The following is a 26,254-nucleotide window of genomic DNA, read 5'->3' as shown; positions in this document are numbered from 1 at the left end:
GCGGCAAAGTAACCAGCACTGCATTGTAGTGATAAGCCGGCATCCCTTCTGTATTGCTGTGTCATCTGTCAGCAACCTGTCCCAGCTTCTGCTATTGACCCCACACCCCCCTAGCACCAGTATATTCCTGGGAATCACCTGAATTCACATGTCAGATGCACCAAACATCTCCCCCCTCCTATCCTCGAGGACCCTGCAGGAAGTGCCGGTCAAAGCGCTGTTGTTGACTGGCTCTTTCCGGTCGCCTAGCAGGTGACTGAGACCACAGGAAGGGGGGGTGCCGGGGAAGGGTTCTGGGGCACCTTGCACCGGCGAACCTTGCACCGGCCCTGACCCCTCTCACTTGCTGCAGGAAGTGCCGGTCAAAGCACTATGACTCTATCCTATCTCCTGCCGCCGCTGAGGAGCAGTAGACCTTAGCCCGGCCGGCGCCTAACAGGTGACTGTGAGACCAAAAGGGGGGGGGGGGTGCGGTGAACCTTGAGCGGGCAGTATTAACTCAGGGTTGCCGACTTTTGAAAGCTCCTCTCCGGGAGAAGCCCGGAGAGGAGACTTTCAGCAGGAGTTCGGGGGTGGGGCTGAATGACGCGATTATGACACTTTAGCCCAGCACCCTCCCCGGAGATCTGCAGATAAGGTAATTTAAACGCTGTGGTGGTGGTGGGGGGGGGGGGCGCAATCAGGGGGGTTCCCGGTGCAGTGAGATGGGGTGTCAGGCTGAGGACCGCCGTGTGCTGTTGTTTGCTGCTCCTCCGGCTGTGTGCAAGGGGGCCACTGGACGTACAGGTGGCAGCAGTCAGTATAGCCCAAACCTGACAATATGTCAAGGTGTGTATACACGGGGGCAATATTAGCTGAAATCACTGGCAATATGGTCGCTGAGCCAGTATTGCCAGTGATTTGAGTACTGCTGGCGATAAATCGCCAGCTGCGCGCTCCCGTGTGTACTCCCTAACGGTCGCTGGTAGCATGCTCCTGCTACCAGCGCCCCCCCGGCGCTGTGCAGGAGGTCAGAGCCGAGGAGATCAGCAGCAGAAGGGCTCCCTCCCCTCTTCCAAGTGACAGCGTCTGCTGCTGCTGCTGCTCCCTCACTCCTCCCTTCGGGTCTCTCACCACCCCCACCCCCCCGCCCCGGGACGCTGCTCCTTCCCTCCTGCCTTCGGGTTTCTCCCATCCCCCCCCCCCCCCCTCGCCCCGTGACTGTAGCAGTGTCTCCTTTTCATCGCCGGCAATCATATCGCCCCGTGTGTACACACCTTTAGTGTATATAACGCTGGGAAGAGGGGGGCGGAGTTCACTACATGACTCCGCCCAGCATTATACACACACACTCTCAGATTTACAGCCCTGGGCTATTATATAAGAGATTTAGAAACAAATGCACTCACAGGTGACTTTAAAATAAAACCTGTCCTAAGGAAAGTACATTTTGGCCCAAACAGGTTCAGGAACCCAGTTCCTGATGGCATCATATTTAATTTTTAATTAGTGGTTCTGGAACGGAATTCCTGCCGGTTTCTGCCTGAAAACAGCACTCATTACAGTACTGTATGCCACTATTTCTAAGTACATACCAAGCTGTTATATGTAAAGATTTCTCCTTGATATGCTGATATTTGCATTCACATGATGTGCATGAATCTCTCTTTTGCTGCTAGAGTGACTTCTACATGAGGCTATTGGTGTCTGCTTGATCCGATATGTATAGTCATTTTCTGCAGGACATAATTACACAGCTGACTATGCTCTGGAAATGAAGAATTAATTTGCAGATTTCTTGGCTCTCATGTCAGTACATCATTTGTTCTACCTCCATGCAAACAAGATTTTGGCATCTTGCAGTCAGCAGGGCATGGCATGCGTCCAAATATAGCATGTTCACTGGAAGGAGACGCATGGTTATTCCTCGCTACTATAAATGCAGCAAAAATAACCACTAATCACTAATGAAATAGTAAATTTACTCTTCATGGCAACGGTCGGATCTCCCTGAGTGTGACTGATCTCTAGGACGGGTTTCTTATTGCCGGAGAAACATAAATCTTCGGGGAATTACTGTCAAGTAAGAAAAAAAAAATCCAGCGCTTGTATTGTCCTCTGTTTATTTTCCTTTAGCACATCTTGGTGGCCTTGTCACTAGCCCACAAAATGGATAAGGTCGAGTCATTAACTGTGATGCTACAAGGAGGTTACAGAACAATGTACAATTGCCGGCATTTATGGATGGCAACTGTTTGGAATATACAGTAAAGAAACAAAAACGGAATAGATACAAAAAAATGTGTAGGGTATTCTGCTCAGATTCATTTTATATTATATACCCAGACTGACATTAATATTTATTTATTTATTTATTTATTTATTACCAGTTTAGTTGAACATTCACATCAGTCCCTGCCCCAGTGGAGCTTACAATCTATATTCCCTACCAGGGGCGGATTGGCCATATAATTCACCGGGGAGTTTCCCGGGAGGCCGGCCACAAGTGAGGCCGATAGCTTTAGGTGGCTCCACCCAGTCATGTGTGGAGCTCCCCCAGCCGGCTAGCAATACCTGAGCTGGGCTGGCTGCCTGGCTGGGCTTCTTCAGCAGTCAGCACGATCGAGTTTGCAAAGGGGGCGTGGCCACGGGGGGTCCGTGATTAGGCCACGCCCCTGCCTTTTCCTGTGCCCAGCACAGAGCAGGCGCCGGACTCGGACTCCCGTTCTGGCTCCTAAGCTGTCTGCTGCTGCTGCTGCACCACCACCTGTCACACTGACAGGCAGGAGCAGAGCTGCAGTGTGACAGTGACCATGGAGGTTCCTTCCACGTGCTGTTGAAGTTCTTCTGCTACAGCAGAAGACATGGCTCCGTCCCCTCCAGCAAGCTCCGCCCCCTCACAGGTTCCGTCGCCTATCTAGCAGCCCACGGCCCCAAGAGCAAAGACAGGATGGGTAAGTTAAGGAATGTTTCTCATCCTTATTAAAAGCTTATTTTTCTTATCTTCCCCTTCTCCAGTCTCTGTACTTATTTGTGCCTTTATCCCAATATGGTCCTTACTCAGGGCGGGATTCTCTAATAACTCCAGCAGCACATCGCCGGCATTCGCAGTTTTAATAATCGCATATGCAGTAACATATGCGATTATTAACACCAAAGCGATGGGCGGTGATGTGCTGCAGGTCCCTCACCCGGCTGGGTGAGGGCTCCGTTTCCTCCTCCCTGCACCCAGAAGCTGTGCAGGGAGAACAAGATCACTGGTCCGGGCATCACAGCAGGAGGCTGCCTGGACACAGGTAAGGGGGGGTGCGTCGCGAATCGGTGGGGGGCGCGCGGGGCAGCGGGGGACGCGATGGTAAGCCCATAGGCTTCCATGGGGTTACGCCATCTAGAACTGGTGTAACCCCCCCGCAGCGAAGCCCCGGCGGTGGGGCTTTGCTGCATAAGAAAATGCCGTAAAAACCCCGAAAACAGGGTTTTTACGGCATTTTTAATTTAGTGAATCTCGCCCTCAGACCTGTTCGCTAGGCTGCGTGTAATTGCAGCTTAGCGAACAGGTCAACAGGGCCCGGCCGAACGCCCGCCCCCCTCCAGCACGTGAACACTTCTCCTCGAATGAGGCTGCACGGACGAAAAATCATTCAGTGGTCACTGACCATTAAATTATTTTTTCTGCTGTTCGTAATGAAAAGTCAGCTTGGACTGACTTTTCATTTACATGCTGTTCCCTGAATTTGGGGTGGGTGCTGATGTCAAGTGATGTCAGCCGCCCGCCCCAAACAGGCATCGCCACCAGCAGCGTAACTACAGCACCGCAGCCCCCGCCGCCGCGGGGGGGCGATGTGCATGTGGGGGCGCCGGGTCTGCGGTGCTATAGTTAAACCCCCCCCCCCCCAATCCCCCACAGACTTACCTATCTCGCTGGTCCCGGCAGCTCCGTTCTTCTGCTGAGGACCACCACAAAATGGCCACCCCCATATAGCACACTGTTCTTTGAAACTGTCTGTTGTATGGGGTCGGCCATTTTCTGGTGGTCCTCAGCAGAAGAATGGAGCCGCCGGGACAAGCGCGATAGGTAAGGCTGTGGGGGATTGAGGGGGGTTTGCATGGGCGGCGGGGCGGGGGGGGGGGTAGGGGTGCTTGGCGGGGCGGCGGCGGGGGGTCTGCGTGTGTAGGGGAATGCCCATAAAATGCTGGGTGTTACCCTGCTGCCGCCCCTTTCCCACCCCTCCTGGCACTCCCAGGGTTTGCACATGTGCATATTCGTGCATGGACAAACTCTGAACACCTGGGACAGGGCTGAATTCGGCACATTACTAATGGGTCAGAATCAGTCCCTATGTGTTCAAGGTGCACTAATATTTAGTTGTTTTAATAGGTAATACTATTGTATTATTATATGTGAGCCTTGTGTGCGCAAGTGGCGCTATCCATGTAGGCATTGTTTGTGTAAGAGGCGCTATTTATGTTGGCATTGTGTGTGTAAGTGAAGCTAGTCCTGTGGGCTTAGTGTGCGTAAGCACGCTAGTACTGTCAGTATTGTGTGTGTATCAACGTTAGACTTGTGGGCATAGTGTGGGGAAGTGGTGCTATTCATGTGGGCATTGTGTGCGTAGGTGGCGCTAGTCCTATGGGCCTTGTTTGCATAGGCGGTGCTAGTCCTGTGAGCATAGGTAGCGCAAGTCTTGTGGGCATTGTGTGTGTAAGCAGCTCTATTCATGTTGGCGTTGTGTGCAATAGCTGTGCCAGTCCTGAGGGAATTGTGTGCATAAGCAGCACTAGTCTCATGGGCATTGTGTGTGTAAGAAGTAATATTCATGTGGGCATTCTGTGCAAGCATCGCTCTTGTGGGCCCTCATCATGACACCACTCTTCAGGCCCCACCCCCGGCATTCCGGACTTGCACATGCGAAGTTTTCATTTTTGGTGGGTTCAGAATATCAGTGGGTGGGGCCATGGTTCACATACTATGCATAATCAGGGAATGCAATACATTCTGGGGCTTGAATGTAGTGAGCAATGACATTTTCAAATTGGCATTGTCCATAGAAGTGTATGGGCTTCTATCACTGACTGTTGTTGTAAGGGATCCAACGAATCCCTGCCAGCATCCCTGGCGGCACACGTGTCACTTAACACATGCGCAGATAGGACTCCAGGTCCAAACCCAGAAGTTCTATTATTGCAAAGGACGCAAGAGCTGCCCTTTGCCAAATTCTTCATGTATATAGCGTTATTAGACACTGTAGTGCATGTGGAGACTGGCGGATAGCATCTCAAGTTGCTTTCTGCATTCCGCCCACTGTCACTGTTGATGCGTGTGTCATCTGCAACATCCTCCATCCTCTTCATCTATACATGCAGGACAACTGAATATATTGCTAGCGAGATACAAGTTCGGAATACAGCATGGCCCCCGCTCCATTCCACTGCCGACCGTCGCATTCAGCATCAGCAAGTGTGTACACGCTATATCGGTAATAATGCACGCTGGTGCTAGTTGTTAGTGATGTCCATCTTCGTTGTCTGTACATGCAGGACGATGGAGGATATTGCTAGAGAGAGCCATTGCAGCATTGCTCACATCCCCCCCTGTTTATAAATGCTACTACCACACCGCTGAGTGTATATAGATGCTAGACACTCCTGTTGGGTGGGAAAATGGGACATGACACACCCCCTCGATAGCGTGCTTTGTGCATAAAATTCTGGTGACCTATACAATCTCCCTGAAACTACTTTTCAAATGTAGGCAAGTATGATGTAGTCAGGGGAACAGGGGGCCTGATTCAGGATTGCTCACTAAGCAGCAATCTTCTGCTGCTTAGCTAGGGTTACCACCCAATGTCCGGCAAAACAGGGGGGCACTCACAGTCCAGCAGGCCGCGGGACGCCAGTACCATCCACTGAGTCCGATGTGGGCCGCGGAGAGTCTCCCAGCTGTGTTGCTGACCGTGACATGCGGGCCGCAGACGGCTCGGGCTTGCTCGGCGCTGCTGCTGAGTGTTCATGTTGATGGCAGCGACGCACAGGCAGCGTGGCTGTGTGCGACATATCGTGCCACCCATGATCAGCCTGTGCGTAGCAGATGCTAGGAGCAAGGGAAATTCAAGCTTGATACAGAGTGGACCGCCGCACTTCAGGATGGCGCCATCGCCGCCCAGCTGGAGACTCAGTGGACTCATCCCTGTGCGGGAGCAGGAGGCAGCACTGCAGGCTTAGTGCAGTTTCCCCCTCATGGTCGGTGCAGGTGCGGCTGCTGGAGGAGGTCAGTGCCGGCTCTGCTGAGCAGGGGGAGAGGATGGCTTCCCCTCATGGTCTGCAGCTGTGGCTGCTGGAGGAGGGAGGTACTGGCTGTGCTGTGTGGGGGAGAGGCCGGAGGCTGACATTTATGGCATCCGGGGGGAGGGTTGTTGCGCTGCGGTGTTGTGGCTGATGGCAGCTGCGGTGCTTGCCCTTTTCTGTAACTGGGTGCATGGGGAGCTGTAGGAACAGAACAGCTCAGGCCCCATAGCAGCTGCACCCACTGCACCTTTGGTAGTTACGCCACTGGATCTGCAGATGTCCCAGACACAACAGGGCTGTGCCACAGTTCTAAATTGCAGCAATAAGGAAGGACTAATGGCCCCTGCACGGTGCAATTTGAGGGCGTTTTCTAATGGGCATGCTGGATAAATCTATAATCGCCGGTCAGTGCCAGTGTTCTCACCGGAGAACACTGGCCCTGACAGATCACTCAGCACACAGCCCTGAGACATCGCTGTGTGCTGAGCGATCTTGTGCTTCAGCATCTCCCCATGTGTAGGCCCTTTAAGAGGGATGCCAGTGCCATTTTAAGTGAAACAAATTCCTTTCACTACAAAAAGGAATTATGACATGTCGGATGGCACATCTGTATATGTATATGAAATATTCAGCCCATGTATATAAAGTATTTTACTTATATACATGGGCTGAATACTTCATATACATAAATATTACATATAATTAAAGTATTTGTATATGAAGTATTCAGCCCTGTCTTCTGCGGTGTCCCTGGCCTAATTGTGTGGGCGGCACTACACCCATGACTGGGTGGAGCCACGTGCAGCTTTCATCCTCAAGTTCGGCAGGTGTCTCTAGGTATACTGATATAGTAATCCCGCCTACTGTAATTCTGGCTCCGCCCATTGTTGATTTGGTGCCATTCACATGAGGCCACTCACCAGAAATTTTCCAGGGCCACTTTTGGTCCCCAATCCGCCCCTGTTCCCTACCACATGAACACGCACACACAGACATTCTAGGGTTAATTTGTTGGGATCCAATTAGACTACCAGTATATTTTTGACTGTGGGAGGAAACCGGAGTACCCGGGGGAAACCCACGCAAGTACGGGGAGAATATACAAACTCTGCACAGTTAGAGCCATGGTGGGAATCTCACCCATGACCTCAGTGCTACCATTACACCATCCATACTGACCCATTAGGAATTATTTGTATTATTATTGCCACCATATCCCCTCCGACCCCAGTGGAGGTTTAGAAGGGTTATGGTCAGTGGCGGAACTTGTGGGTGGTGCACCCAGGCACAGAAATATAAATTTGGGCCCTCCCTCCTCCATTCCAACCCAAGTTCACAATATGCCACACAGCAGTGGGTGGTAGCAGTGGGCCCTCTTAGTCCTCAGGGGCCCTGGTGCAATGCACCTGATTCACCAGTTCCCCAAACCTCATATCGACCTTTCATGTGTTGATTATTGTCATGCCTGCCTACGTAGACACTATCCAGGGCCCTCCTTCCATATCTGGTTCAGCACACAGCCACTCGTAGGGGTAAAATTACTAACATTTGCATTGATTCAGGAGTACATTCCCCGCAGTCAAATGCATCTATGAAAAACACAACGGTACTTGTTTCCTAGCACGGCCACACCGATTAAGATCGGGGTGGTCGTGCTGAAAAAAATCGGGTCGATCGCATCGCATGCGATTTGGTCGCATGCGATGCGATCGACGCGACCGACCGATTTTTGACCCGATTTTTTCATTAAATCCAATGTAAATTGGGTCCCTGGGACCCAATTTTACATTGGATTGAATGAAAAAAATTCCAAACCCCCCCAAATTGAAGCGCGTACACAGCGCCCCACGATAGACGGCAACCCGAAGCGTGGCGAGCGCAGCGAGCCCGCGAGGGGCGGCGGTACGCGTCCTCCGACCTTTTCATGCCCTACTATCCACTAGGGCGTGGAGTGAGAATAGAATAGTGTGGCGAGCGCAGCGAGCCACCGAGCCCGAAGCGTGGCGAGGGGACGCGGATACCTTCACAGGTAATCGCGTCCCTTCGCGGGCTTCACAGGTGTCCGCGTCGCCACGGACACCTGTGAAGCCCGCGAAGGGACGCGTTTACCTGTGAAGGTATCCGCGTCCCCTCCCGGGGCTCGCTGCGCTCGCCACGCTTCGGGCTCGGTGGCTCGCTGCGCTCGCCACACTATTCTATTCTCACTCCACGCCCTAGTGGATAGTAGGGCATGAAAAGGTCGGAGGACGCGTACCGCCGCCCCTCGCGGGCTCGCTGCGCTCGCCACGCTTCGGGTTGCCGTCTATCGTGGGGCGACGACGGGGACATTTATAATGTGAAATGGGTCATATTGACCCATTTCACATTTTTTTACATTTTTACACCATTTCAATGTTAAAATTTTTTTTAACATTGAATCCTATGTAAAAATCGGGTGCATCGCGTCGCATCGCGTCGGGACCAATGTTAATGGTCCCGACCGACGCGATGCCCCCGATATTTTACCGTTCCCGACAAGATTTCAATGTTAAAAATTTTTTTAACATTGAAGTCAATGCAAATATCGGGGGCATCGCGTCGGCCGCGTCGGGACCAATGTTAATGGTCCCGACCGACGCGATGCCCCCGATTTTTGTTTCCTAGCCGGCAAAATGGACCTGATTTCAAAAGAAATCGGGTCCATCGGGGTAATCGTGTCCCTTAATTAAGGGACACGATTACTTAAGATTGTGGCCGTGCTAGGAAACAAGTACCAACACAACAACCCGACAGAGTTTGCTGAGATATCACAGTAGAACACAAATGTAAGAATCAATAGACCATCGTCCAAACTTGGCAGGTCTTTTAATAGGCACTCACAACAACATGGACATTTGCCGTGAATTCGCCCCCCAAAATATGCACTTTTCAAATAGACCACCTTTCAGCTGACATGTTTCTAGAAGCATGCAGGGATCAGTCGGATACTGCGGTCACCCTGTATTTAAAGAACCTGCACTGGGATTTTGGACCGGTTCTGGTTCCAAAATATTCAGGGGAAAGAGTTTTTTTTTTTTAGACAAGCACCGGGCTCCACTAGTCAGTAAGGTAATGCCACAGCCATGGGACACATTTATACCAGTCCCTGTGGCCATAGCATTTACCCCCCAACTAGTCAGCCCTGGCCTAGGTCCCAGGGGGAGTGGGGACCCTCCCAATAGAGGGGTTCCACCTTCCAGATCACCCATGGTCCAGGGCTGAACAAACTACCTCCCATCAGTACCATTAGGGTACACAATAACATGAGCAGTGTAGATAACAGGAAAAGAGCCCAAATTGCAGGTACGTCTCCCAGTGTATGGGGCCTTTACTTTAAAATATTGTTGAAGCTTAAGATGGTGATGTTCTATGCATTCATTTACTTCATTTATTTGAATGTTACTGTACAATATGGAATGGGAATACATACAGATGACCGGCGATAAGAATACCTACGCCGGCATACCAAAGGTGGGAATCTCCGACAGAGCTCAGGTGAGTATAATTACCCTCCCCCCGTCCCCATTACACAATCCTGTAATCAGTGGTAACCATGTTGTGGCTGGCACAGAAGTGTAATTGTGCGTAGGAAAATATTTAATGTATCTCCTGCATTTTTCATTTTTCTGGTTCATAAATTACCTCTATAAAGCGTCCTTTAGTTATGAAACTCAGCTTGTCAGTGTTATTTATTGATTGTCCTAGAAAAAAACTGGAAAACAAGTCGATGACAATCAATACTTGTCAGTCGGTTTCAAATCAGTTCTATTCAGTCATCTGGATCCCAGCAAATACTTTTATCTACATACAAATGTAACCATGCTCGCCGTTGCATCGCCAATTCACCACATGCGACTCCCCGTCACCATGCTTGTGCATCCCAAGGCTCATAGAAACACATTGAGCGGCGATATCGCAGCATGGTGATTCCCCGCCGTGGTTACGAATTTGGCACACCAAACTGGAACAAGCTGTGGCGATCCCGCAACGATGAGCACGGCTACATCTGTAACACAGCAACTGTAGATCCTTTGTTTTTCTTTCCTTTTGGAGATGTTGGTCTCTTCCATAAAGTTAAATGAAACAATGACATCTGATAGCCAAAGTATCTGAAGTTAAAGCATATTTGGGATAACCACTATGTGCACCTAGAAACAACGGCACCTCTAAAACCTGTACTGCACCCAGTGTCTATACTTAATCCTCCACCAACTCTGCTGTATACACCTGGCTCCATTTTCTTGAAGATCGACATCTGTGAATGCACAGTAGAGAAATCACCAGGAAAATGGCACCCATCAGACTCCTGTGCATGCTCAGTGCTCAAGTAGAGTCTCCTCAGCACATGTGACAGCCAGAGAATGGGGTGGCCTGCCCAGTCACTCCACACAGGCCCCTGCCTAAAAAAAAGTTGAATCATTTTGCAATCCCCATCTTCCTACTTCATACCGCACTTTGGACCTTATTCTGGTCCACATGCAACGCTACGATTTTCGCAGCATTGCGTGTGGACTTAATGCCGCCCAAAGGGATGGCCGCCCCCGTCGCACGCCGCAAGTCCCCGCACGGCTGCGAATGGATGATTTGCATAATTATCCATTCGCAACCTTGGGTGCAGAGGAGAAATACCTTCGATGGTCGGCGACCATCGAATGATTTCTCCAGTGCTCGCAGATCTGTGACACCTCTATGGTCTCTCTGATCTGTGAGCACCCTGTGCGGGAAGCGGGCAAGCAGCTGATGTTTTCAGTAACCAATGTAGAATACTTTATTCCATCACTTATATGACTTACTTGCCATGACCGTCCTTACTCTTTCCTTCTAGACTCAAACACCAATCAGAACAAGGTGGACCAGCACCAAATCCAGAGGGCAGAGCACACAGCCAGCCGCACATGAAGGCTCATGATGGAAACCCCACAAATAACAACATTGTAGTACATGGCTGCACAAGAGGCTGCAGCAGCTAGTGGGCACTATGGAAGGAGGCGGACGATAAGGCACTCTCTTTTGCATGCCTACACTCAGAAACATGGACCTCTTCTCCACTTTATGAGTTACTGCAAAGTCCTCAAAGCCTCATCCACAGCTGATCTATGAGACTTTCTACACTGCGCACCAATATTACTTTTGTAAAATGTGATCTACATACAGTATATCAACCAGTAAAAAGGAACAAACTTTAAGAAGTTTTGGAAGAAACTTGAACATGATATTTATCATCAGCAGCCGATTGAGAAATAATTGGGATGATTGCAATGATCACTGTGTATGTTTAGTAAATAAGATATTTGTGGGGAAGTCTGCTAATACTGTTTCATGTAGAGTCCTGTGTAATATGAAGTTCCTTGTGAAATACAACAATAACTAGTTCTTAGCAGAATGTCAACCAAAATTTTTATTTGACAGCTTGATTTAGTAGCCTCACCGAATCTCCGGCCATACAGTGCAGTGATTTACAAATCAAACTCTGGGGCGTATTCAATCTTGGCCAAGTTTTTCACCAGGTGAAAAAAAGTGCAAAGATTTGCCTTTCGGTATTCAATTAAGGGCATTTTCACCCATGTTTGAGTAAATTTTCGCCCATGCCTTTTCACTTTATTTGGGGGGGGGGAAGCGAAATGGCGTGAGTGCAAACGGCTGCAAAAAAATACAAAGAAGGAAACAAATTCGACAAAACTACGTGAATTTGCGTCAAATTTGCCGATACATGTGGTTTTCACCGATGCTGGATTTTTCACCCAGGAAGAAAACAGCACTGGGATTGAATAGAGGTGGATGGAATTTGCCCCCCCCCCCCCCCCCCCCCCCCAAAAAAAATAAATAAAAAAACAGGTGAAAACTGCAGCATTTTCTAGTTCTAATTCTAAGCACTCTACCAGTTTGGTACTAAATTGTAATATTAGGCACTCTATACTGGTGGTACCAATTTCTAATTCTAAGTACTTTATACCGACGGTACCAAATTCTAATTCTAGGCACTCTATACCTGTAGTAGCAATTTCTAATTCTAAGTACTCTATACTGATGGTATCAAATTGTAATTTTAAGCACTCTCTACTGGTGGTACCAAATTCTAAATCTACATACTCTAGTCTAGTCTATACCAGTGATACATAATTATAAAATTCTAAGCACTCAGTAATACAAAACTCAAGCAAAAAAAACGAAATCCTAATTATAATTACCCCATACCAGTGGTACAACATTCATATCTAAATAATAATAATTATAATAGTAACAACAATGCTAATAATAATAATGTTATTTATATAGCAGCTTCCTCCCAATAGACTCTGCGTAAAATTTGTATTTACGAGAGCACAAATTACAATATAATATGATACAAGATTGTAATCCACTCTGTACCACTTTTATGAAATAAGAATTATAACCACCCTGATACAGATTTGGTTTCATTCCAAGCACACCATGTCAGGGATACAACTTTCCCATTCCGAGCTCTCTATACATGTAATATATTTCATATAATTCCATCTTCACATCATGGATTCTCTCCAGTGCTAAGCTTGGCAGGACTGCGTGTAAAATGGTCAGACTTTGCAGCACGTCTCTCCATACTACTGAGTAATGGAGAACATTGCACACAGAAATGAATCTTATCCAGCTAACCTGGTCCTGTGCACTTTAATGTATATATGTTACAAATCTCTGATCTCCGACAATTCAGTGAAAATATATCCAGTGAGTGACTAAACATCTATTAGAAAGTTAATAGTTCCTTAAAATCTCTTTAATGGTTCTCAATAATTTTTGCTTCACAGCTAATTAAAGGTCTGATTCAGAGTTTCAAGCATGGGCGACATCCACATAGCTGAGCTATGTTCTGCGATTGTGCATTTACACCAGGGAAATATTTTATAGCGCATTTGCATAAAGTTGCACGGGGAAGACCACCTAAGGATGAAGCCGCCTTGTGCCCACCTCTGAGTCAGTCACTTAATCATACAAATCTAATTTTGTATCTCCTCTATGGGATAAACCCAAAGAGGGGACACAGCAAGCCACTTCAGTGGTGGGGCCGGGCTGCCACGTCATTAAACCCCACCCTAAAGCTAAATGATGCAATTCTCATCATTAAGTCCCACCCCCTTCCTGCCACTCGCCCCCTTTACCACAATCGCCGTGATTGTGTTGATTTTATCCACATTCTACCTGTTTCAGGAGGAAATGGGTATGCTGTGAGAGCCACCTACCCTTCTGGGGCTGCGGACAGCTACCTAAAAAATCTTGAGTGAACCGCAGCTTCCGGGAGGATAGGCATGTATGCGCTATGTGTCTGTATTTTCAGTGCTATAAAACAAGCAACTAAACAAACTATATCAGGCGTATATGGTTTCACACAAATATTCCAACCTTTGGTTTGCCACCTCTGTCTTGCAACTTTGCCGTAAGTTGCTGGACTGTACAAATTCCACAACATGTGATGTGCACAATACATTTTCCTGTTCTGTATTTGTGATGTTCAATCCATGTGGAGTCCCATACTTTGTAGTATGGCTCTTTTAATGTACAAATTTAAATGTGTGTTTATGTATATGTTTAGATATCAATAATCTCCTACCCCCAGTGGCGTAACTATAAATTTAGCTCCCCTGCCAAAAAATTTGTTGCGTCCCCCCCTCTTTAGTAAAACATGACAATGGTGCAGACTGGTTACCTGGATCACTGTGCGCCGCCATGTGTAGTGCTGCAGCTCCCCAGGAGTGATGTGCGACCATGCGGCGAAACAGGGAGGACATCCCGTCCGCTGACATACTGTAGCCTTCGGTCACCAGCCTCAGCTTTCGAAGAGCGGCAGGGTAATGACACCAGCTGCCTCCAGATGCAGAGGAGGCGAGGAGACTGTGGAGGGGGGGCAGGCTGTCACCTACGGTACGCGGCTACAGTACACAGCCACCGTCGCCTACTACAACTGAGTGACTGTATTTGTAAAGGATAGCAGGTATTTTTCAGTGCGCCCGAGACCGCTTGCTCTCCCAAGCCACAGCTGGGTCTGCCACACCATAGTTACGCCACTGCCTACCCCGCACTTTCAGATCCTGTCTCTCTACTGGTACTGTACTATTACAGGTTAGGAACTGATACTGTGACTTCAGACATTGTTACATGGTTTTCTTACCGTGTCCTCACCCTCGTTTTTCACTATTTCCGATCTACACAATATGTTTACACTTATGTGTGTTTTGATAAGTTTCACCATACAAAGTTTCTCGACTTTATTTGGTCGGGCCCGCATCCCTCATCCCGTGTTTTCATCGTTCCAACTTTTTTAATAAAAAGATAACCTGAATTTCTTAATATAGGCATTACTTTCTTAACCAGCTTTTCTATATTTATTGTATCATTTTGTATCTTTATTTTGTATGAAATCTTTTTATTTCCATATGAAGCTATTTATAAATTATTTTCTCATATTATTATTTTTTATCATAAATTTCATAAACTTTTTTTTTTGTTCCACGATATATATATATTGCCCATATTGGAAGTATAACTTGTGATAAAAATAAAAGCATGCATTTTATTTAAAAGGAAACACATTGGATCCCTGCGGTCTGCACAGATATGTACAAAGGAATAAGCACAATAGTCTTCAGGAAAACACAATCTGAAAGCTTTGGTTAAATAAAATGTTCTTTGCTCAACACTTGTATAATTGTGTATGACTGTGTATTGTGTTTTATGCGTCAAACTATGTCAATGCGTCATGCATACTGTACATTCACGCTATATACAGAGTATATACTGTGTGTGTGTGTATATAGATCTATACAGTATTATTAAATCCTTCAGTATGTTGTCACAGGCAAAATATCAATAAAGAAATGATCCAACGCGTTTCGTCTAGACAGACTTCATCAGGGGAACAGTATTAAAATCTTTCCAAATAAATTGATTTCCAGGACTTTTCCGGTTGAAAAAAGATAAAGTATTTTCTTTCTTTTGGAAAATAGAAGTTTCCTTAATCCTAGCTTCCTCTTAGTTCTCAAAAATATACACTGAATAAGTTTCTAGTGACAATTACACCAATGGTGTTTAGGCTAGCCTTCCCTGTAGGAGACAGTGGTTCTATTGTAAGACTATTGCCGTTACTGATTCTGGATGCACAGACATTCATCTTCATTTTCGGTATTGGTAAACAGCACAACAGGGAAGGACGTCTAAACAGTATTGGTATAATTGGGGACGTTTCTGAATTGCTGTTTTGCCTGGTACAACTTGATGAAGAATCAAATTAAAAATATTGTATGAACATTTCCTGTTGCTTCACTGAATTCTGGATCACCATATATATATATATATATATATATATATATATATATGGACATTATTTATAAAATTTAGGCGCCACACGGTTAGGATGTATAATCCAATAAGGGCACTCACGAGATCACGTCATGAAATTTTATTAGTGGTACATTACCAATTAAAGCACATGTAGGTCTACGTTTCAGCCACTAGGTGGCCCTTTCTTAAGACACAGCCGCAGTTGACGTACACAGAGCTTAAGAGTCAGGAAGCTGTGTGGTAATGTACCACTAATAAAATTTCATGATGTGATCTGGGCGAGTGCCCTTATTGGATTATACATCCCACCTTGCTTTATTATTGGGACATATTGTGTATGAATAGTCAGAAAAAATGCTCAAATGACGCGTTTCCCCGCCTCCGTGGGTACGCGGCGGCTTCTTCAGATAATTAGCTATATAGATTAACCTCACAAATTAACTTTACTAAGATGGGAGTTCTATTAAGGATGGGCTGTTGCTCATAACAACCAATCAGATTCTACTTCTTATTTATTTAGAACATTCTAGATAAGGCAATCCCAACCGCAGTCCTCGATGCATACTACCTCTCAAGTGTCTCTCCAGGCTTGCTCTGCACACCCAGGAGGGTGAATCCTGTTGCACATGTTGTTAACCATCTGTGGCCTGGTCAGCAGCTCACCACGTTATAATGTAGCGCTCCTACAGTGGCGTAACTATTGATTATGCAGCCCCCTGCCGAAAATGTTCCCCAGCCCCCCCCCCCCCTCCAGTAGGGTTAACAACCCTCCCCAGTAGGGTGAACAACCCCCCCCCCCCCCCCAGTAGTGTTAACAGCCCCCACATGCGGCCGCTACCTCCTGCCGCATCTGTCTTGCGGGTCCCGGCTCCTGCTGCTTAGAAAAAAAAGTGACATTCGGAAAATGGCTGCCTCCATACTGCAGACCGTTTTTAAGGTTGCTAGAGGAGGCCGGCTGCCTCTTCTAACATCCTCAAAAACTGTCTTTCGTATGGGGGCAGCCATTTCACGAATGTCACTTTTTTTTTATCAGCGCTGTCCTCCGCCATTCCTGTAACCAAACTTCCTCCATTCTCTGGTATGGGCACAGCCATCTTGGATTCTGTCACATTGCCGTTTCTAGCCAATCCTAGACTTCCTGGTTCTGACATCACAAACTCCAAACAATCCAAGTGCAGCTCTCCCTATATCAGTAATGGGCTGAGCCCTAGGTATTCGCAAGTACAATGATGTTTACAGAGAAGCTCCATGGCTCTACAGCTCCTGTGAGATCCTGCTGTCTCTGTGTGCACTTACTATCCTTCTGCATGGTCTGGCTTCCTCCAGTGTCCCTGGAGTCTCCTCTCAGTTCTGAATTGTTATCTCCAGTCGTCTGTCCTCAGCCATTGATCCTCACCATCGACAGTCAACATCGATATCACAATCAACTGTCACCATCGATAGTCATCATCATTCCCCAACATTGATTGTTTCATCTATATTCTTCATCGTCTGTTATCATCAGTTATTAACATTGCTAACCTTCAATGATTGCTACCATCGTTTGTCAACATCAAGATCAACATCAATTGTTACCATCGATTATCATCTTTTCTTATTCAAGCCATAGACATCAAACATTGTTCCATACCATTGACTGCTAACTTCACAAGCATCGATCTCTAGCGTCGCACTCTAACAGCGTTGATTACATCAATAACTTTTTGTTTGCTTCTGCTGATTTTAAAGTTATTTGCTGTTCATCTATGCTTTTATCTCCTCCAAGTATTACCTGTGCCGAGTCACCTTCAGAGAGTCCATGCTGATATCCTCTACCATTGGTATCCACAGAGAGCAAGTGGCGCTTAAAGTACAGAGACAGTCATTCTAAAAATAAATACATTTATTCTTAGCAATAAAAACATGCAGAAAACCTCCCAGAGGTATCAGAATCACATACAATATAGTACAATAAATTCATAAAACATAAAAGAAATCACTGAAATGGACAGTGTTATCTAATGGCTGACGCCCAATTGTTGGGCACTAACTGGTATTTGTTAGAAATATTTTCCAATGAAATGCGACTGAATACAACACTTCAAGTATAAATCCACATGTCCATTAAGTTTTGGTTAATGTGAGCAATTAATGGGTAAAAACAGCAGTATATACCTTACGGTGTTAATAGTGGATACCTTTTGGATGTTGGTAATGGGGGAAGAGAACCCCAGTCAGTGCGGTACCCCTGTATCTGACTCTGACCGTGCTCCAGGTTGGCCTCTTGAGGGACAAATGGCTAGCATAGCTGATGAAAAGATATGTACCACGCTGCCTGAGTGCTGATCTGCAAAAAGCTGATCTGTGTCCCCTCTTTCGGTGGGGGCCACCGGTCCGTGGTCCCCGACTGCGGTGGCTAACACAAGGTGTCAGCAATGATGGAATTTCCAGACGTGTGGGCCCCATCATTGGCGGCTCTATGGTAACCGCACCATTTGCAGGCTGTTGCTACGGCCAGGTGCGTCTGATGGTTGGCCCTGCTGATGGCAACTGTAGGCTGTCAGCTAGGTTCGTGAGCACTGCAGTCCTTGCGACCAGTATCAGCTGTCAGCGGGGTCCGTGAGTACTGGAGTGCTGGTGGCCCGGGTCAGCAAGATGAGTGTCCCATATGTCTCTGTCCTCAATGGGTGTTTTCTGCTTACTTTGATAGCCAGCTCACAAGTACCATCTGTATCTAGCATCGGTACCCAACATCACCAGGTGTACCCTCCTCTGTGCCTGTGGTGTTAATACTCCAAGTACCCATCCATCAATGGTCATCATTGGACATCAGTGACGACATCCTTCGGCTGTTGCCGAATCCACCTCTTACCGGTTCCATTCCGGCCACAGCTCCACTCGGGCAATCCCGGGTCCAAAGACTCTTACAATTACTACTGTTTCCTCACTCGGGCAATCACGAGTCCAAAGTCTCCTACAGTTATGACCGTTTCCTATTTTTTACACTTTAAGATTCATTTACAGTAATCATCATTGTCTAACTGATGTTAAATAAATATCACCATTCATTTCATTCCCGTTTCCTCCATCATCGGTCACGTCTTCGGGCTCTGGACTCTGCACCCACACCTGAGGTTATCCACTTATGTGGACAAAGCTCCTAAGGAAGCCTACTGTAGCTTCAAATTTACAACAACAAATACCTCAGGCGTGACAGTTCTCTTCCTATTGTTATTCCTTATGTATTTCTGGATGGGATTGAATTATTTGTTTAATTTCTATTTTACCTGTTTCTTCATAAAAATAATAATAATAAAAAAAGCCTGAGATCATATCCCAATGGGTAAACTCCGGTTGGTATAATTCCTATTCATATTAAATGTCAAGAAAACAACTTCAAAATGTGAAATAGAAGAAGGCACAATATAAAAAAATAAATTTTATTTAATTGGAAGTGAGTGTGTAAAGCTGTGTATAATGCAGCAAAGAAAGGACTTGTGGTCCTGATGCAGCGAAGACTTGAAGGATAGAAGATCATTGTGACATCAACAAAATATCGAAAGGAAATCATTGCACTTCAAAGAGAAGGATTCTCACAGCGGGATACAGAAATTCACTGGCGATATATTGCATTCTGTCCCCAAGCAGCATGAATAGGTTCTCCAAATAAATCTCATCCGCGGACAAATTCCATAATATCAAAGTTTAAAGCATAGTGGATGCGCTTTATTACGTTGCTCATACTTCTCCACCACCTACTGTACAGCTTTTAGGAATTGCTTTATGAATGATGGTGCTCAGGCTAAAGATAAGCACATTGGTAGTAATCCAGACATCCATATGCCTTTTCTGTCATTGGGCAAGTAAGGAAAATTACCTGGTGTGTTAATCCTGAAATAGAAAATTAGAAACAGAAAATGGGACTGCAATTCCGTTTGCATAAGGATCTTGTGATTTTTAGCAAAGTGAGCAAAAGGTGGGCTTGCATACATGACTTGAGAAATTAGTCAACTCAGAGTCAAGGCTGGGACAAATGTGTGCTGCTACCTATAGCTTTTATCAGTCGATGGATAGGGGTGGCACTGTCACATGTATACGACTGACTCTGAATAAACAGTGTCTGATTAATCAATAGGCAGATTAGGATGCAGCCTAGGGCACCAAAAGTTTGTAAGGGCCCCCTATTTAGCAATTGATGGTGATAAATGTATGTAAAACATATTACTTAGACAGTAAAGATGGCCCCCCTTCAGCTCTGGGCCCCATAGCAGCTCCACCCTTTGTACCTAAGGTAGTTATGTTTTTGGGGGTGGACTGCACACCCCACATCTAAGCATAATAAAAAAGTTACTTCCATGCTGAGATTTGTAGTGCCACACGGAAAGAAAAGAGAAAACACTTGCACAATCTAAAGAGCACAAGTAATTACAACAATTATAATAAATTCTGCAATTCAACATAGTCAATTGACTGGATCCCTGGATTTGTCCCTATAATTGCCTGGCTTTGAATACCGGGATTGGATTTTCCAATCCAGGGATTTCGGGATTAGACTCCACACGCGCAGTCTAATGCTGGGCAGCATTTGAACACCTGCACAGATGCTGCCCAGGTCCGCCATAGCTCTGCACAGCGTCACATGGTCAGAGGTGACCCTGTGCAGCCCGTCGGCCACACCACCCGCCCATGTGAGCCAATGTGCGGGGCAGACAGTTTTGGGAGGCAGGGCGTTTCTTTTTATTTGGGAGGCCAATCCCGGGATTGCCGAGAATCCCAGGATTGAGCATTTTTCAATCTGAAATCCGGAGACATAAAAGAAATAGTGTGTGTTGATTATCAAATACCTTAAAAGCTAAAACATAAAATACACAAATCTTCCTTCTATAATATACACCAAGTCTTCCCCATGACTGTGTAGTCATGGGATTGATACGAAATCTCGGCAGTCGGAATCCTGACAAAGGGGGGGTGTCGTGGACACTCATAGAGGGACAAAGTGCCGGGATTTCTACCGCCAGGATTCCGACTGCATCCCGTAGTCATCCCGCCTAGATCTTGTTTTCATTATGCTCAGCTGGGTTAATACTGTAACTCGCCCAATCCCAGCCATGCCCTGTGTCACTATCCTCCTTCACAGTACATTCACACTCATAATTGTTCCAATGTCAGGGCCTTTCTTTGGTCCGTTCTAATCAGTCATCCATATACTCAACCGGCAATTTGCTGCACTCAGACATGAATGAGTAATGGGAGCTTATCCGTTTATTGCTGCATCCCTTATGTTTATTTATTTCCCTTTACAAACACCAGAAAAGAGCGAAGAATGCAAAAGCAAAACGGATCGTTCTTACAATTTTATTATTTGTTTGGTCGCCAGTTGCAAAGCTTTGTTCCAGGTCATTAAACTTAATTGTTATTATTATCCTTTATTTATATGGCTCCACAAGGGGTCTGAAGCTCCTTACAAAGTACATAAATAGAATGAACCAAACAAGAAAAAAGTGACTTACAGTAAAGAACATTGTTGAACGCGGACAAGCTTTAGTAATATTGCTGTTGTAGCAGCGGATATAATAGACAACTGAGCAGAGAGGCCATCAAACCCAAAGGTTTGGTGTGGTTGGCGGACGTGGGGTGTATATGGTAAAAAAAGCCATGAGGGAGAAGGCACTAATCGTGACAGCTTTACAGTCTACAGACAAGAGTGACACAGAGGTAGGAGACAATGACATAAGAGTATAAAGTGGTGGCTAGGGATGGGAGCATCAACGTTCGAATAAAGTTTTGAGATCCACTTTTACATTTTGCAAATAGTTGGGAAGTCTGAGGGGGATAGGTAGGGAACAGCATCAGGGCCATTTTTAGAGGGTGACTGGGAGCAGTGCGGCTTATCCCGCTATTGCCTCCGGAGGAGGGGGAGGAGGGATCCGTACTCCTCCAAGTCTCTTTCTGTCCAGAGCAGTGCAGCGAACACAAGTATTGTAGTGGCTTGCCTGCCCTGGACTCCAGGGCAGATGGACAACTAAAATATGTCAGCTGCACACCACCACATCCCGCCCCCTCACCCCACCTCCCACTGGCTAGGCAAATTCGGCCCCCGCCCCAATGGTGAGGGTTTGCACAGACGCAAGCGCATTTTTGAACATGTTCAAACCCCAAACGTGCAAACGTCCACGGCGAGATGCTCACCTGGCAGTTTGCAGAGGGGAAGGAGGGAGGGACAGGGGTGGATGGGGGCAGTCCGGCACTTGGCAAAGGGAAAATGAAGCATTTTATGGGCGTCCCCATGAAAACGATGGGTGTTCCCATGGATACACGGACGGGCCTGGACTAACAGCATATGCTTCCCGACAAATTCAGGGCGGGCACTGATGTTATGGAATGTCAGCCGCCCACCCCAAGCAGGCATGGGCACACCTGCGTATGCAAGAGTACGCTCAGCGTTTCTATGGGCGCGCCCATAAACCGCTGGGAGTTCCCCTGCTTCCGTCCCATGCCCGCCCACTATTGACCGAACAACCCGGCAAGTGTGAAACTTGCCAAAGGCATTTGCTCCGGTGATTTGCACGTGCGCATATTTGCACATGCGCAAACCCCAAACACCGGCCAGGGGAGCGAATCTGGACTTGACCAAGCCGGTCTAAACCCCCTTAAGTCCTGAGTTTTTTTAATACAGGCTGTAAACTGCGGAGCATTTACCAAAATTATTTTCAATAGAGAACTTTCTTCAACAAGCAGGCTTAAAGGTACCGTCAGTAACGAAACAGTGATCACATATATAGGAAACATTAAACACTGGTTTTTTTTTTTTTAAAAAGCCGCCCTGAGCGATGAAACGCGTCAACAGAGACTCCTGAAAGATTTACAGCTGCGCTGCCTCTACCTCCTGGAAGCACAGTTTTTGTGTTTTTGGTTGGAGGTCTGTAAACTCCCCTTTTGGTGGTTGCTAATACACACTTATTGGTACACTATATACACTTATCGCGCAAAAGACACCTTTCCAGATCTGTTTTCTATGTGCCGTACTGCTCTGTGATTTGATAGATGATCACATGGACCCTAAAGATGAAATTATTTTGGAGTCTGTAACTTGTGAAGGTCAGTGAGGATACAGCAGAAAATCGTTCTAGACATGTGAAAAACCCAGCACTGCTTGCCTGTGCCAGATGCTCGTACAGCTATACAAATTTTGCCTAATCTGTTAAAATAATATTTTGGCTCAACAGCATCTCTGTAATATCACCTCTGACTTTTCCAAAAAATGAAGCTGCTGACAAACAGGAGGAAATGTTTGCAGGTAATGTAATTTTTATACCAAGGCTTTCATTATTGCTGAGTGTCTACAGCGTTAGTGCCATCTGTGCTGCTATATAATTTAGTTAACCTGTCTTCTGATGAGATTTGAATGTTCTGTTGAATTAAAATAATGTTTATGATATAAAAATCCCGCTGTCAGATACATCATCATATCTCCGTCACAGATTGTGATTATAAGTACACGGTATAAGTGAAGGAATGTCACATTGTAGAATTGCTTTCAGCGTGAATTTTTCTTTGGTGGTTAATAGTTCCCCTTTAGGTGCAAGTGTTTTGTGGTGGGTTTGACATATTGAATTGTATCATTAGTCCTTGTTGGTCTTCAAATTGCTGCATTGGGGCCACTATGGCGTTATAGGCTGTTGATCTTGTTATTATGCCTCAATGGGGAAATGAGTGGATCTGGGGAGCTAGTCCTACTCTTTCTGGATAGCACCTCAAAAATTCTTGAGTCTTCAGTCTAAAAATGAAGTATTTGGAGTGTCAGATGGGTACATGGAAGTTATAGCTCGCAAGGCACATACAAATGAAATGAGCTGGGAAATACTCCAGCAGGAGGGAGGTTACGGATTTAGGACTGCACTATTCTGTGTCTCATCCTGAATCAGGTTTATTACCAATTACGGACATTAATCAGCCCAAATAAATAAAGTTCATGTTACGCTCTAGACAGAGATGAGTATTGTTATGTAGACACTGGAGGCTTTTGTTGTGATTTAGGATCTTATTCAGGCCCGTTCGCACTCGGTAGAAGCTTTTTGTTTGCGCATGCACTGGGTGCATGCACCCATGGCTAGGGGATGCCAATCCCGGGGCATTTTTTCAATCCCAGAAATTGGGATTGAAAAATGCCCAATCCTGGGATCCCGGGATTGACTTCCCTAATATAGAAATGAGGTAGCCAGGTTAAACCCACCCCGGCCGCCCCGCATATTAACTTACATGTGCAGTGCGGCCAGTGAAGACGGGAGGGAGTTTTGAAGTGTGAGCCGGTGAAGCCGAGAGACGGTGGGCAGGCGAAGCCGTGAGCCGGTGGGCGGGCGCACAGTAAAGACGTGTGCCGGGACGCTGGGTAATGAAAAGGAGGGAGGGCAGCGCGGACGGGGCTGTGCGGCCTGTGCAGCGTGACCTGTGACCTCGTCACGCTGCGCAGAGCCGCACTGCCGGGACGGGAGAAGCCGGGAAGCATCTGAGCACTTGCTCAGACGCTGCCCGGCATTAGACTGCGCATGCTCATTGAAATCCCGGCGTTTTAGGGGCCAAATCCCGGGATCCCGCCGATCCCAATCCCGGGATTGCCCACCCTACCCACGGCAAACAAACTGTTCGGGCTGCCCCATTAGCATATGGAAAAGCCCAGCGTTTCATGGGTTCCCGTTCTGCGACCATCGAAAGATGTGGGAGGTTCCCACTGACATGTGAATGGATGTTTACGTAAAAACATCCATTTGCAGTCATGGCGAGGGAACACACCTTGTGAATGGTGGGACGTCCCACCATTCGCAAGGAATGCGAATTCGCACCCGAGCAAATGAACCGCAATAATCCCCCTTAGTCTTAAGTTTTAGATATACTGGTTATATATTGAGAAGTGTATTTTTATATACCTAGCAATGTATAAAAACAAACAATTAATGGTGGAGGTAATATTCACGTGAGGACGTATGGCCCTGCTGTGACCGAGGTGCACAGTATCAGAACAGAAATGTCTTGGGAATATGATGGGTGTTCCCATGTAGTTACTGGGGGTGGCTTAACGCATTCATGAAGATGGTCTGTGCTATGGGTGTTGCAGGTGTGTTGGTAAAAGTGGTGCGTTTACAGAGGTTAAACCGATGAACCACAAGAGGCCTTACCGGACAGCTGCCACAGGACTGAGACGCAAACTGAGACACCCACTTTCACTGTCCATAGAGGCTGAAATACTGATTGGTGCTATGGTGCGCCTAAACACCAATCAGTATTTCAGCCTCTATGAACAGTAAAAGTGGGCGTCTCAGTTTTGCAAAAGGGATGTGCAGAGGATGCACTTTGAGCAGGCAAGAGACCCTCAATAGCAGCAGCCGCAGAGGCTTGTGCATCCACCTCTGAATCAGCCCCATTGCAAATAGGCCAGAAGTTGGTGAGGAATTATTACAGTTCTTAAATCTATAAATAGTAACATTTCATTGCATACACATGGGAGACTTGCGGCAGACAAGTATTTTGAGTGGTGCTCATTTCTTCAGCCAAAAATGGATCTGAATACAGAAGTACCCTGATCGGATCAGCAATGTAATACTATTTGTGCCCCAGCACAATAGTTGCTTTCTGAATCTGAATGCGTACACTGTATTTATATTTTATACATGTACATTTTTAATGAGATTTTTTCATATTTACATATTGGTTTTATATACAAAGAGAATGTCGGAATGCCAGAGCTTATAAATAGCACACTGCATAAATAGTAAAAAATAAATCATTTTGGTTTATGTTCCTGTACTGCCGTCTCCTTGCATCACACTAGGAAAAAACTGCCTTGGACTTTTTGGAATTGAGGAAGTTTCGCTTCTTCCTGGGCAGACTGAGAGGGGTGGGAGAGGCACTGGGGGCTCTGAAGATGAAGAGTTTCTCTGCGGTATCGGGAAGGTGTAAGGACTCTGTACTTCCCAACTGTCCGGAGCGAATGCCGGTCTGGAGGAGTTTGGAGAGACTGTCCGAGTGTGAAAAGGAGACTCGCTTCACAGGCCGCAGTCTCTTCTTCTTCAGGATGCTGAAAGCCAAGATGACAAGGACATCAATTCAGCGGAATTCATAAAGGTGATTATGGATTAACAGATTGACGGGGCCTAGGACAACACTAGAGGTCGATGGCGTCTAGTTAGACCAGTGGTTCCCAACCCTGGTCCTCAAGTACCCCCAACAGTGCACGTTTTCCAGGTCTCCACACACAATCACAGGTGACATAATTAGCTCCACCTGTGGATCTTTTAAAATGTGTCTGAATAATGAGTGCACCTGCTGGGTGACCTGGAAAACGTGCACTGTTGGGGGGACTTGAGGACCAGGGTTGGGAACCACTGAGTTAGACGACTTGGTCGACCGGGTGTACATAAACAGTGAAGCTGGATCGTCCGGAGCCATGCATCGACCGGAACCTGGTCAACAGTAACAAGGTTGACATAGGTTGTTCGTTTTTTGTTTTTTTTTGGTGCCAAATGTCAGAGGGGTGCTCAAGGACACTGTGTATGGGCATGGTGTCCCCTCGCATGGCTCGCTATGCTTTGGGCACGATGCCTTGCTTGGCACACTATTATATTCCCACTCTATGTCCACTTGGATACTAGAGGAGGAACCAAGTGGACCAGCACCAAAAAAAAAT

The 26,254-nt window shown here is 46.6% G+C and overlaps 2 protein-coding genes across 2 annotated transcripts in view; one reads left to right on the top strand and one right to left on the bottom strand.

Annotated features, from left to right (window-relative positions):
- Window positions 1-14,967, top strand: part of STK32B (serine/threonine kinase 32B) — a 209,339-nt gene extending 194,372 nt beyond the window's left edge. Inside the window, exon 12 of the mRNA XM_083155858.1 lies at window positions 11,108-14,967. Within this exon, the coding sequence (XP_083011984.1) occupies window positions 11,108-11,252 (145 nt within the window). The 3' untranslated portion in view covers window positions 11,253-14,967. The remainder of the gene's footprint in view (window positions 1-11,107) is intronic.
- A 10,087-nt stretch (window positions 14,968-25,054) lies between these two features.
- The window catches only part of EVC2 (EvC ciliary complex subunit 2), a 117,168-nt gene continuing 115,968 nt past the window's right edge, over window positions 25,055-26,254 (bottom strand). Inside the window, exon 22 of the mRNA XM_083155525.1 lies at window positions 25,055-25,645. Coding sequence (XP_083011651.1) covers window positions 25,396-25,645 — 250 coding nt within the window. The 3' untranslated portion in view covers window positions 25,055-25,395. The remainder of the gene's footprint in view (window positions 25,646-26,254) is intronic.

This window comes from Crinia signifera, chromosome 1, assembly GCF_055691185.1.
Source record: "Crinia signifera chromosome 1, ASM5569118v1, whole genome shotgun sequence".
Taxonomy (NCBI): domain Eukaryota; kingdom Metazoa; phylum Chordata; class Amphibia; order Anura; family Myobatrachidae; genus Crinia; species Crinia signifera.
Note: the sequence above shows the minus strand (reverse complement) of the source record. Positions and strands in the feature narration are given on the sequence as shown.